This window comes from Eleginops maclovinus, chromosome 4, assembly GCF_036324505.1.
Source record: "Eleginops maclovinus isolate JMC-PN-2008 ecotype Puerto Natales chromosome 4, JC_Emac_rtc_rv5, whole genome shotgun sequence".
NCBI classification, from domain to species: domain Eukaryota; kingdom Metazoa; phylum Chordata; class Actinopteri; order Perciformes; family Eleginopidae; genus Eleginops; species Eleginops maclovinus.
The window spans coordinates 10,076,134-10,089,668 of NC_086352.1; the positions used below are offsets into that span (position 1 = coordinate 10,076,134).

At 39.9% G+C, this 13,535-nt stretch overlaps 3 protein-coding genes across 5 annotated transcripts; all 3 read right to left on the reverse strand.

Moving 5' to 3' along the window:
• Positions 1 to 71: 71 nt before the first annotated feature.
• On the reverse strand, positions 72 to 3,021 carry LOC134863025 (UDP-glucuronosyltransferase 2A3-like). The gene is made up of 2 exons (XM_063881247.1): positions 2,934 to 3,021; positions 72 to 2,480 (listed from the first exon to the last, which is right to left on the reverse strand). Exon 2 carries the CDS (start codon positions 2,471 to 2,473, stop codon positions 905 to 907), a length of 1,569 nt encoding a protein of 522 aa, XP_063737317.1. The 5' UTR covers positions 2,474 to 2,480; positions 2,934 to 3,021; the 3' UTR covers positions 72 to 904.
• Positions 3,022 to 3,595: 574 nt separating this feature from the next.
• Positions 3,596 to 12,769, reverse strand: LOC134863730 (UDP-glucuronosyltransferase 2B1-like). 2 transcript variants are annotated; one of them, XM_063882382.1, is made up of 2 exons: positions 12,638 to 12,769; positions 3,596 to 6,003 (listed from the first exon to the last, which is right to left on the reverse strand). In XM_063882382.1, the coding sequence occupies exon 2, from the start codon at positions 6,001 to 6,003 to the stop codon at positions 4,432 to 4,434; it is 1,572 nt and encodes a 523-aa protein (XP_063738452.1). In that variant the 5' UTR covers positions 12,638 to 12,769; the 3' UTR covers positions 3,596 to 4,431. The 2 variants fall into 2 exon arrangements, with proteins under 2 accessions (XP_063738452.1, XP_063738451.1); XM_063882381.1 differs by lacking the exon at positions 12,638 to 12,769 and adding an exon at positions 6,360 to 6,444.
• LOC134863729 (UDP-glucuronosyltransferase 2C1-like) lies at positions 9,108 to 12,839 on the reverse strand. 2 transcript variants are annotated; one of them, XM_063882379.1, is made up of 3 exons: positions 12,638 to 12,776; positions 12,273 to 12,349; positions 9,108 to 11,446 (listed from the first exon to the last, which is right to left on the reverse strand). In XM_063882379.1, the coding sequence occupies exon 3, from the start codon at positions 11,444 to 11,446 to the stop codon at positions 9,863 to 9,865; it is 1,584 nt and encodes a 527-aa protein (XP_063738449.1). In that variant the 5' UTR covers positions 12,273 to 12,349; positions 12,638 to 12,776; the 3' UTR covers positions 9,108 to 9,862. The 2 variants fall into 2 exon arrangements, with proteins under 2 accessions (XP_063738449.1, XP_063738450.1); XM_063882380.1 differs by lacking the exon at positions 12,273 to 12,349 and having other exon boundaries at positions 12,638 to 12,839.
• Positions 12,840 to 13,535: the final 696 nt, after the last annotated feature.

Genomic DNA, 13,535 nt, shown 5'->3' on the forward strand with positions numbered 1-13,535 from the left:
CTCCAGCTCTTGGGAAACATGATAACACAATGAAGTCATACGATATTGAAAAACAGGTATGACAAAGTGTAGTATTTGCGCTTCAAAACGGCACTGAGAAGCTGTTATTGTGGGAGTGATGTGTGCTTCCAATAAATAACCAGTTTGAAGACAAACAAACACATTTATTGTCAGGTTCTTCACAGCTCACCATTTGCAGATCCAGTTTGGTCAAATAATTGCTATTCTAATGTTACACAAAAAGTACTAATGCCAAACAAAGGCGGTGGCTCAGCAGGAGCACTTTACTTTTCTCAGGTGCATTTACATCTGTAGGGTCAAAATACAGACGCTCTGCCTGGTGCTTAGAGATTTCAAACGGTCCCACAACACAGAGCCAAGATGAGGGAATGAATGAATCTGAAAACACATGTCATTTTCTCCAGGAGAAATCAGACCTGAACAAACAAATGCTGTGAATGTCTTCCAATGACGCGTTTATATTTATAGAGCTACACTGCAGAAAGTGAAACGTTGACTTTCACCTAATACAGTTATGTGAAATGTGTTGACGCAACACATGTAATTAAAGTTAATGTTCCAGGTTTTTCGGAGTACTTCTGGTTGTTACAAGCACTCCTGCAAAATGCCCTGCAACAAAGATTAGATTGTAAATATCCTCACGTTGATTTGTAAAACGTATCTAATTTGACATTAATTCCAAGTGTTTTACTTATGTTCCCAACACTATTGAGTTATCCAGCGACTTCTAATTAATACAAATAACACACAACATAACGTCAAATGTTGCACAAGCAGGCAGACAAACAAATGTCACATTAGTTTATAATACCAATCCAAAAATAAATGTACATATCACCAAGTTATTTTTAATCAATGTGCACAATGCCTTTCCCTTGAATGCTTACTCACGTTTCACTTTCGATTTACACATTGTAGTGCACAAACACCTGATGAAAAGGACAAAAGTGAACAGCATGAGCAACACAGCTCCAGCCAGGAACAAAATCACATCTACAGAGTGGTATGAGTACCAGGGCAGTCTGTAGGACTCTGTTCTCAGGTGAGCTGCACCTTTGTGCCTCATGACAAACTCTATCCAGAAGAGGGCTGTATCCAGCGGCTTCATTGGCTGATCTCTGTGCAGCCTGGAGAGTCTCTGCATGTTCAACCTGTAGGAGGGCTCATTCAGGACTTCCTGGATTCCTTGATAGAAGATTTCCCCAGTCATGCTAAAAATATCAACTATCTTCCCGGCTCCTCTTACTTCTATTCTGTATAGATTATCAGGCTGATCAAAAATCAATGGAAGTCCTACGATAGGAACTCCGTGATACAAAGCTTCTTGGACTCCATTTGTTCCTCCATGAGCCACAAATGCTTTTGTCTTGGGATGTCCTAAAAGGTCATTCTGTGGCATCCAGTCCACTAGCAGAGTGTTGTTGCCCAGAGTGGCTGGTCTGGCACCTTTGTATCTCCAGATGACTTTCTGTGGTAGTTTAGCAAACGCTGCAGCGATCTCCTCAGCTAGGTCATGGGGAAGCTCTCCAATCAAAGTCCCCAGAGACATGATGATGACCCCATGCTCTCCAGAACTTTGCACAAACTCCTCCAGGTGCTCAGGAAGAGGTTTTGCTGGTTTGCACTGGAACCCTCCCATGTAGACAACATTAGGCATGGTGGGACGAGGAAACTCAAACACAAAGTCCACTCTCATCAGCCAGATGTCAGCAGCTTGAAACAGGGATAAATAGTCTGCATCTGGACCTAAATATTTATCAATCAGGCCAACATAATATGGTAAAACATAATAGGCAATTTGATATTCTGCGAAACCAAAAACAAAGACATTAAAAACCCTCTCAAGAAAGCTCATTTTATCTGAAAGCACAGTCCCTGTTAATGGAACATAAGAGAGAGGAGTGGGTGCGATTGAAAAGTGACCTTCACCTTGACTGGTCCATCTGACATTGAAAACAAGAGGCAGCTTTAGGTAGTGGGCAAGCAGGACCCCCCCTGGTATGGCAGGGTCTGCAAGGACGAGGTCATATTCGGCATCCTTCAGCGACTGTATAAGATCTTTGTTTTCAAAAAGCTGCTCAAGCATTGTGACCGTTTTCTCATGCAGCACTGCAGCCATTTGTGCTTGTTCCATTTCCAGTTTGAAACGTGTCCAGGCAGACTTCCCTGCTCTCTGGATTTCCAGCAACTGGGTCACGAACGTTTTTGCAAAGTCTTCACCAAATCCTGACTCCGATTCGAGTGTAATTGAAGTGTATAATGGGGAGGTTTCCTTGATGTACCAGCTGTCTGTTGTTCTCACCACCGTAACTTGGTGGCCCCTTGCATGGAGTTCCTCAATGATGACTTTCATGTTCACCCAGTGGCTCCCGTCCAATGGGAAGACAAGAACTTTACCTCCGTCAATCACAGCTGGGCAGAGCAAGAAGAGAGTGATCCAGAGCTGGTTCATTTTTGATCTAAATTTGGGAGGAAACATAGTATAATTGTATACATGCATCATTTCCTGGTGTTTGTATTAACATTTTATCTACCTTCTACCTTTAAAAGTGGTAATTTTTTTACATTATATTACATTAAAGGGTTTTACAGTACTATACTCTGTCACCAGCTGCAGATACTTTCATGATAGAAAATCAACAAAAATAAATAGCACGGTTTGACATTTTAATTTGAATCTAATTGATGCGTACTCTAATATGCATTATTTCATTTTTAACACATTTATTTACATTCAGATCTAAATACTGAGTCCTGTATAACTGACATAAACAAAACTACAGGAAAAACAAAGACATGTAATTTGCATGCCAGTTAATATATGACTTTTGACAAATCACTGTAGTTAAAATAGGAAGCTATCAATGATTTTATTATACAAAAAACAAAGTTCAAACCCATTGAAATGCTACCTTTTTTCTGTCCAATGTATCCTTTTCAATATTATCCCGTGCCAGAGAAAAGATTAGGTGCTACTTCTTCCAGGGTTCAAGCAAAGTGGGACTTTGGAACTGCAATGTCATGTCTTTAACCACACAGGTGATAAGAAAGTGTAGTAAAGGTTCCTCATGGTGTTTAGCTGAATGAAATAGCAGTTACCCAATTAATTAGACAATTACTATCCTGTTATCCACTGAGTCACATAAAAGATAGTAAAATCATTTTAAAACTGTGATTTCATAGCAGTTGCATAATTCACTACCGTATAAGAGAGGAAAGTGTGATCTCGTTCTTTGAAAGTTTCACACTTTAAAATAGCTCCTATTCTCTTTGTATTGAAAGCAGAAAATGGTGAAATTCCACCTCCTGCTGGCTGGTAAAAACATCAACACATCACCATTTAGATCTTTTCCTTATCCCATTTTTGTCAAAAAACACTTTCAGCAGGGCAGTCTTATGTGGACATTTTTTATTTAATTATAATAGATTCAAAGTAAACTAAAACTACAAGACAGTATCAACAAGTTGTACAACCAATATAGACAGACAAGGTGACAAGACGTTGACTTCAGATGAGCTTGAGCTTTGGATCTATGAACAGCCAGGCACTGATAACGCCTGTGTAACCATAGTGTTTGACCTGTGCACATCCTTCAGTTAGAGACTACACCTTTTAGGGAAACATACTTACTGTAGAAAGTCAATACACTTAAGAATAAGTATTTCAGAGTGTAGTATATGCTATGTACTCCACTGAGAGGCTGCTACTGTGAGAGTGATGTGTGCCTTCAATAAATACACAGTTTGAAGGTAAATGTTTATTGTATGGTTCTTTAACGCAAACCATACATATCCAGAGTTGTCAAATATTTGCTTATTGTCTGTAAACAGGCTCAGCATCACAGGAGCACAATAGAAGACTGTTGGCAAAAAACAAAAAGCAAAAACAACTGAAGCTCATTTCAATGAGCTCACAAATTGCATTCACATCAGGTATGTCAAAATACACATGCAAGGCCACAGTGCAAAGAAAATGTCACAATAAGACAGAAAACATATTTTAGCTGCATAAGGAATGACCGGACCTAAACATTAAAAGCCTGTGAATCTTTCAAACTAAGTTCATGTTCATTAAGTTACCTTTAAGAATAATAGCACTCCCTATTTGTCCATGAACAAAGGTCAAAGAGAGACAATTTGACTTGCAAAATAAACTACATTTATATAAATTATTATGCTTGCAGAGATGTGAAAAAATGTCAAAACATTAATTTAGTTGATCTAGCACTTTACTTAAATATAATCAAACTAATTAAAATAACATACAAAATGCGAAAGCTTGTCAGCTGTCAAATGTTCCATGAATGTACACTCAAACAATCTTATATCAATCTATAATTGTAATCCCAAAATCCTATTGCATATTGAAGTATTATTTTAAATAAATGTGCATATATATCCCTTGAGCGATTAGTCACATTTCACTTTAGATTTACACATGGTAGTGCACAAACACCGGATGAAGATAAAAACTGTGAAGATCACAAGTAGCAAAGCTCCAGCCAGGAACAAAAACACATCTACAGAGTGGTAGGAGTACCAGGGCAGTCTGTAGGACTCTGTTCTCAGGTGAGCTGCACCTTTGTGCCTCATGACAAACTCTATCCAGAAGAGGGCGGTATCCAGCGGCTTCATCGGCTGATCTTTGTGCAGCCTGGAGAGTCTCTGCATGTTTGACCTGCAGGAGGGCTCATTCAGGACTTCCTGGATGGCATCCTGAAAGTTGTTGTCTTTTAACACGGTTTGGATGGTAATAAATTTAGCTGCGCCTCTCTCCTTTAGACGCACCAGATTGTCGTACTGATCATAAAACAAAGGAAGACCAACAACTGGAACTCCGTGACACAAAGCTTCATAAATGCCATTTGTTCCTCCGTGAGCCACAAACAGTTTCACCTTGGGATGTCCTAAAAGGTCCTTCTGTGGCATCCAGTCTACTATTAAAGTGTTGTTGCCCAGAGTGGCTGGTCTGGCACCTTTATGTCTCCAGATGACTCTCTGTGGTAATTTAGCAAAAGTTGCAGCGATCTTGTTTGTTATATCAGCAGGAAGTTCTTTTACAAAGCTCCCCAGAGACATGATGATGACCCCATGCTCTCCAGAACTCTGCACAAACTCCTCTAGGTGCTCAGGAAGAGGCATTGCTGGTTCACATTGAAACCCTCCAATATAGACAACATTAGGCATGGTGGGTCGAGGAAACTCCAACACAAAGTCCACTCTCATCAGCCAGATGTCTGCTTCAAGCATTAAATGGTTAAAGTTAATATCGGACCCAAGATATTTGTCACACAATTTCTGGTAAATTCCCTTTGTCACTGCCTCCTGTAGGATGAAGAGTTGTAGTTGCCAAAAGACATTTTTTACTCTCTGAATGAAGGTCATCTTATCAGTGTTTCCCGATCCTGTTACAGGAACAAAAGATAAAGGTGACGGAGCAATAGCAAGATGAGCCTCTCCAGCCAATGCCATACGAACATTATAAACTAAAGGAAGGTTTAAATATTTGGCCAAAATGACCCCAAGGCCACAGGTGGGGTCGGTGAGTACCAGGTCAAACTTACTGTCCTTTAGGATTCTCATTAACTCTTTGTCCTCTAGCATTGCTGATACTAATTCACCCCCCATATGGTGAATTTCCAAAAAATACCTCATCATTCCAATGTATTCTGTCAATGTTTGAGACCCTGTTTCAAATTCCATGACTTTACCAATAAATTCTGTCATGAACTTCTGATCGATACTCCTCTCCACTTGAACTGTATAAGAATTGTAATAAGAGGATTTTTCCTTGATGTACCAGCTATTGTTAGAACGCACAACAGTTATGTTGTGTCCTCTGGAGTGCAAAGCCTTAACTAGAATATCCATGTTGATCCAGTGGCTCCCCTCAGTGGGTAAGACCAAAATGTTTCCTCCATGACAGCCTTTGGGAATAAAGGCAAGCAGCAGCAAGGCACTGCAGCAATGGATCAACCCCATCTGAAATGAAAGCAATGGAAAATGAATTGACCATGGTGAATATAAGAAATAAAGTGAAGATGTAGATATAGACATTGGTCGTTTTAAACTTAATTTCAAAACAAACAACAACCCAAAAAAAAACATGGGCTTAGCTCTTGTGATAACACTATTCCTAATTTACTTGAACTGTTAACCTCCATCACTTTTCAATAAAAACCACAATGCTGTTTTTTTTTTTTAGGTTTAAAATATTTAAGTGAAACTCAATTGTTTTGACATAAAAATACTTGTATTTCTCCCATTACAAAGTGTAGGAAAGATACACCAAACAAGCACATGAGGTCAAACATTGTAAATAAAAAAGTGTTTCTTACTGTGGTCTGCATTGTTCCTCCACACGGGAACAAATGACGCGGGGGAACTATTTAGTCTAGCGGCAGTAGAGTCTGTGAGCAGTTGTGATGGGAAATGATGACTGAAAGGTAACATGGTGTTTTAAATACAGGTACCACGCCCCCTGATCCAACAGCCATACAGTCACGTGGTTCATGTAGCGCTCTGAAGTTATTTAACAGTCACTCTGTTTCAGTGCCGGCGCTAAGGGGGGGCATTCGAGGGCCGTGCCCCCCCCTAGCGGTCATTGATGCCCCTCCTACCAGCTGTGAAGCATATTCTCGATCTGTCCCAATCGACTATAATTGACGCTGAGTTCGAAGTTGCTAAAGAGTTTTTAATGTCACAAAAGCAAGCAAGCCCCCCCCCCCCCCCGCCAATGACCCAATGCCCCTCCAGTAGATCTGCTCTGGCCCCGACTCTGCTCTGTTTGCATGGTTTTGTGGTGTATTAAATCTGTCCATGAACAGATTTAATGAATACATACAGTTAGTTAAATCGGTTCAGATACACAGTTAGTTACTCTCTGAGGCAGTGGCGGCTGGTGGAGTTTTCTCCAGGGGGGGCTATAACTCCAAAATGTATACAAAAAAAAAAAAGCATGCATACATGTACTAAGGTATCAAACGAGTGTATTTACATAAATGAAAACAACAAAAACAACATTATAGATAGATAGATAGATAGATAGATAGATAGATAGAAGTGCAAAGAGAAACAAGTGCGATATATAGAGTATGTACAGTATATGCAGTTAAGAGTGATTATGTAAAGATAAGGGCAGTATAAAGAGGTTGGAATAATTGGCATAGTATAAACAGATGTAGTATGAACAAATATACAGATGTGCTATATTACTATACAGATGGCCAATATACATATATAATAAATATCTATCTATCTCTATATCTATCTATCTCTAGATATATCTCTATATCTATATATTTAAATAATATATATCATATATAACATGGACAATACACATACTTTATGACGGAAGGCTGTGACGTCAGCCCCGCCGCCAAATCCAGCTGCATTCAGCTCGGGGCGCAGGAGAGGTGCGCCCCAACATCGTCCTATCTCTTGTATTGAAGAGGAGCTACTGCGCATGTACAACTTTTAACGAGAGTCTATGGGCAAAGATTCCTGCGCCCCAGGGCGGAAATACGTCACCAATCAGTCAATGTCAACGAATGAAACAACTTTACTCATCATTAACTATGAAATATTTATCTTGCACATCTAAAAAAATATATACATATATTTCGAAATATTTTTATTTTATTATTTCATTTTTATTTCATTTTTTTTATGTCTTATTCAAGGAAATGTGGTGAGAGGTGAGTGGTGGGGCGGCGCCCTAGCGCCCTCTATTGGCCAGCCGCCACTGCTCTGAGGTCATAGAGAGTGCAGAGAAGATGTCGTTCAGGGGCCATTTGGTGGGCATTCGGATGTTGTATGACAACGTCTGGAATAAATTAGGGGGCCCCTAGGAACGGATACATGTCACTTAGTGAGGCATACATTGTCATTGATTACATCATGTGAGCACACACACTTTGGACACGCACACACATTTTCTCCTATAAATGGTATGCACAAAGACAGTTCGGGGGGGGGGCTTCCACAATTGGCTCTGGGAACCTCGTATTGCCCGTGTTGGTGTATGATACTATGCTGTTTGTAATAAACCTTATTATATACAAGCTGGTGTCTCCGGAGACTTCCTCATCATCTTCACAAACATCGCTTCAAGATAGGCTATACCTCAGTTTCAAGTGGGACAGACAGCAGCGATCATATACAGTTTGCAGCTATTTTTTTCCCGGCGATATCAATGCATAGTGTGCATTTTTTTTACCTTGCCACTTCTCGTGTCATATTTATCATAGCATTTTTGTCCGTTGAGTAGTGAGAGACTGTTAATCCGTTTTTCTGAGTTAAAGTGCTCTGTTTACAGTAGCTTCCTCATTACACAGAGGTGGAAGAAGGACTCAGAGCTTGTACTTAGGTAGAAGTACCAGAGTGTAGGAATACTCTGTTACAAGTAAAAGTCCTGCATTCAAAATCTTACACAAGTAAAAGTAAAAAAAAGTATTACCATCAAAATATACAATAAGCACCAAAAGTACACATGATGCAGTTTGGTTCATTTCAGAATAATATATATCATGTGTTTTGATTATAATTATTGACTCATTAAGGTGTTATCGAACTGGTAACAGTGGACCAAATGTATTTGATTTGATTTATTGCTGGGTAACTTGTGAATTTACTATAGGTGTAACTAAAGTCATTGAAGTGTTGATTACATTTAAAATCATTAATCCAAATATGCAAAGTAACTAAAGGTATTAAATAATATGTAGGGGAGTAAAAGTACACCATTTCCCCCCTGAGTTGTAGTGGAGTAGAAGTACAAAGTAGCAGAACATGGAAACACTCATGTAAAGTACAAGTATCTCAAAATTGTACTCAACTACAGTCCTTGAGTAAATCTACTTTACAGCACTGACATTACATCATATCTATTAATAGCTTTCTCATGCTTCTATTTGTCATAATGTTTCACATCCTCATGTTGAGTAAGACAGTCACATAAAAAAACACAAGTGAATGTAGAATTCAATTGTATTGCAATTACACAGAAAATGTACTGAGCTTTGCGTCTAAAGGTTTACGAGAAGAATAAAAAAGTAATTTCATATCAGCAATAATGTTGACATTGGTTAAAAAATGTCAAAACATCAATTTAGTTTATACAATTATTTTGATAAAATCTGATCAAACATTAAAATAACATACAGGAGAACATCAGGAAGCAGTGGCTGGTGGAGGTGAAACAGAGGTGCACAGCATGCAAGCAGAAAAACACACATATAAAAAAGGCTTCAGCTCGGCATGGCATATTTAAAAACTGTTGTCACACAAAGCATGAACACCTGAAGCTGCGATGACTCCTTCAGTGCGTTTACATTAGGCATGTAAAAATACAGACGCACTGCCTGTTGGTTGGAGGTGTAAAACTGGCAAACAGAAAAAACAATTTATGTGAATGAGTCTGAAAACATTTGTCAGCTTCTCCAGGATTAATCACAGCAAAGTAATCAAAGCCTGTGAATCTCTTTTAGTGACAAGTTTATGTTCATAACAGCTACTTTTAGGTTTAAGAACTAGTTCTGCATAATGTGAACAAAGGTCAAACAGAATCCACATTGTGACTAATTAAACACGACAAGATTCTCAAATTCCACGTATTCTGCTTGTTACATTATGAAAAATGCTAAAACATCAATACTTTATTCAAATATGATCAGACTAATCCAAATGACAAAGAAAAATGCTAAAGCTTATCAGCTGTCAAATGTTCCATTAATGAGCACTCAAACCATCTTATATAAGTCCATAACTTTACTCCTAAAATCAACTTTCATGTTGATAAATCATTTGTATTCAATGTCCACAATTTATATCCATTGAATGCTTAATCACGTTTCACTTTAGATTTACACATTGTGGTGCACAAACACCTGATGAAAATGAAGAAAGTGAAGATCACAAGTAGCAAAGCTCCAACCAGGAACAAAATCACATCTACAGAGTGGTAGGAGTACCAGGGCAGTCTGTAGGACTCTGTTCTCAGGTGAGCTGCACCTTTGTGCCTCATGACAAACTCTATCCAGAAGAGGGCGGTATCCAGCGACTTCATTGGCTGATCTCTGTGCAGTCTGGAGAGTCTCTGCATGTTCAACCTGTAGGAGGGCTCATTCAGGACTTCCTGGATGGCATCCTGAAAGGTGTTGCCTTGGTCCACTGTTCGAATGGTAGTAAGTTTAGCGGCGCCTCTCTCCTTTAGACGCAGCAGGTTGTCAAATTGGTCGAAAAACAGCGGCAGACCAACAACTGGGACACCGTGATAAATAGCCTCCTGAACACCATTTGTTCCTCCGTGAGCCACAAAAAGTTTTATCTTGGGATGTCCTAAAAGGTCATTCTGTGGCATCCAGTCTACCATTAACGTGTTGTTGCCCAGAGTGGCTGGTCTGGGACCTGTATATCTCCAGATGACTCTTTGGGGTAATTTAGCAAAAGTTGCAGCGATCCCATTTGCCATATCAGAGGGAAGTTCACTTACAAAGCTCCCCAGAGACATGATGATGACCCCATGCTCTCCAGAACTCTGCACAAACTCCTCCAGGTGCTCAGGAAGAGGCTTTGCTGGTTTGCACTGGAACCCTCCGATATAGACAACATTAGGCATGGTGGGACGAGGAAACTCAAACACAAAGTCCACTCTCATCAGCCAGATGTCTGCACCAAGCAATAACTGGTTAAAGTCAATATCAGACCCAAGGTATTTGTCACACAATTTCTGGTATACTAGCTTCACCACCACTTGGTGTTGTATGAGGTTATTTAGTTGGTATAAAACATTTTTTACTCTCTGAAAAAAGGTCATTGTATCAGTGTGTCCAGATCCAGTTATAGGGATATATGATAAAGGGGAAGGAGCAATAGCAAGATGAGCCTCTCCAGAAAGTAGCCAACGAACATTATAAACCAAAGGAAGGTTCAAATATTTGGCTAAAATAACCCCATGGCCCCAGCATGGGTCGGTGAGTACCATGTCGAACTTGCTGTCCTTTAGGGTTCTCATTAACTGTTTGTCATCTAGCATTGCTGATACTAATTCACCCACGGTGGTATGAGCATCCACAAACACGCCTATCATTCCTACAGCCGCGTTTAGAAAACTTGTCAAGGGAATAGCCCCCCTTTCAAATTTTAAGGACTCAGATATGAGTTTGGTAATGAACTTCTGATCGATACTCCTCTCCACTTGAACTGTATAAGTATTGTAATAAGAGGATTTTTCCTTGATGTACCAGCTTCTGCTAGAACGGACAACAGTTACATTGTGTCCTCTGGAGTGCAAAGCCTTAATTAGAATATCCATGTTGAGCCAGTGGCTACCGTCAGCGGGTAAGACCAACATGTTTCCTCCATGACAGCCTTTGGGAATAAAGACAAGCAGCAGCAAGGCACTGCAGCAATGGACCAACCCCATCTGAAATGAAAACAATGGACGACCAATGAATCAAGGGTAATAACAGCAGAGCTGTACAACTGAACATAATTCAACAAAATGTCCATGCTGCAGGAAACACAGGATTATTTTATTAAGATACTATTATTTCTGACTTTCATTAATACCTCAAAAGTTATTCCATTGGAACCACACACACACACACACACACACACACACACACACACACACACACACACACACACACACACACACACACACACACACACACACACACACACACACACACACACACACACACACACACACACACACACAAATAATTGATTAACATTACATATCCAGTACCTTATCTGGCATATCAGTTTATAAGGTTAAACAAATCCAAAGTCTGTACTTTAGGAAGTGCCATTCGTAATTCGTAGACAACTTTGCTCACTATAATTAAGTTACTTGTTAATGAGTAAAGACAGCAAGTAGTTATTTCAAAGACTGCATTGGATCAAAGCAGAAGTAGACTGAAATTTCAAGCAATACTTTGAGAGCATAACATACATTTACTTGACTTGCCAGCTTTACAGTTTCTGAGTGTTAATCATTCTTTTGCTCAGTCTAATCTATGTAGACTGTGTGTAGCTTTCACAGAGTGGAAACGAAACTACCACGACTGACACATTATCAACAAACAAAAAATCACACTGCTGGGACCGATAGTCCAACCTCAGATTGAGGAGGAAAAATGCGCAACCCGGCCTGGTTGTGCAACGCCAGTTTTTCTGTCTCTCAAGGATCCTGGAGGAGGCTTGAGGCCCGTACTACGAAACCAGTTCAACAAACCCCAACTGACCTTAACAAACGGGGTCTCGCAAAGCACTCCTACGACGCTGAATATCACCTCTCGAATCAACCCAGGGTTTCTGTCCGCTATGAGCGCATTCACATGAAAGGGGCGAGGTTAGCAACATTGGACCAATCACAAACATGGGAAGCGTACTGACAGCGGAGCCTCATCCAAATATGAAGACCGTACACTTTAACATCCATGGCACTTAATCCAGGATGAAGGAAACACAGGTGGAGCTGAAAAGTGCATGAAGGACGGCTGGTAATACTCCTGACACTACACCTCAGCGGCACTGTAAGTTAACTCTGAGTTACTTTGCTCTACCCAGTTACTTACGTTGTGGCAGATAGTTAAGTGAGATCACTTACCGCAGATGTAATACAATCGTTCTGCAGATGGTCAGCTATATTCTATTCATTTTCATGTTCACTCAGTCGGCGACTTTTTACCAGCCGTCTTTCCTGCATACGGCAGTTTAAACTGTTCTTCCTTTATCCAGTAATATGACTTCATTGCTTTAAACTCCGTACACCGAGCTTTGATTGGTCAGAAGGCGGTGCTTTCACAGAGTTGCTCTCTTATCTAGAATTTAACCTGCCCCGGAGCCCAAATCCTGCTTCGGACTACAAGCTTGAGCCTCTAGTGATTTTTGAGGATCCACTCACTTTACTGCCTCCCTTTTCCCGTCACTGTGTCTCCCCGGCTGGGCGTGGCTGACCTACATTTGGATTCCCACCTCTACTCCTCCTCAGCTGCAGCTCATCACCTGGATTGCCACCTCTCACCCATGGCATGGATTCATGAATGTGTTGCATTATCTTATTTATAGAATATGTTATAGGTGGTGTTGGTTTGAATGCATGGTTTTGCATTCCTGCAAGCAATTGTGTAGAGGGAGCTTGTCATATTGATGAAGTAAGATTGTTTTATTACACAACTTCTAAAGAAAGTCATTTTACATAATCCAAAGGTTACTTAAGGGACAAATTATCATGGAATTCATTATTTCCTAAAAGCAGGAGTCTTCAAGGCTTTAGGTCCTAATTATACTGCATATAAATCGTAGTCTTGCTATCCGTTTTGAACATGTCGGACCTTCTACCGAATTAGTTCCAAGAAAAACAATTTACCAAAACAATTCAGTATTCAGTCATAGATAGCCTATTTACTAAGATTATGTTATGCTCTATTGGAACCCAAGGCATTCAATTAGATAGTGCTAAGCTAAATATATACAAAAGCATCATTTATGGTTATGGATGAACA

Coding starts and splice junctions, on each gene's coding strand:
- LOC134863025 (XM_063881247.1), bottom strand. CDS start 2,473: ATGAACCAGCTCTGGATCACTCTCTTCTTGCTCTGCCCAGCTGTGATT.
- LOC134863729 (XM_063882380.1), bottom strand. CDS start 11,446: ATGGGGTTGGTCCATTGCTGCAGTGCCTTGCTGCTGCTTGTCTTTATT.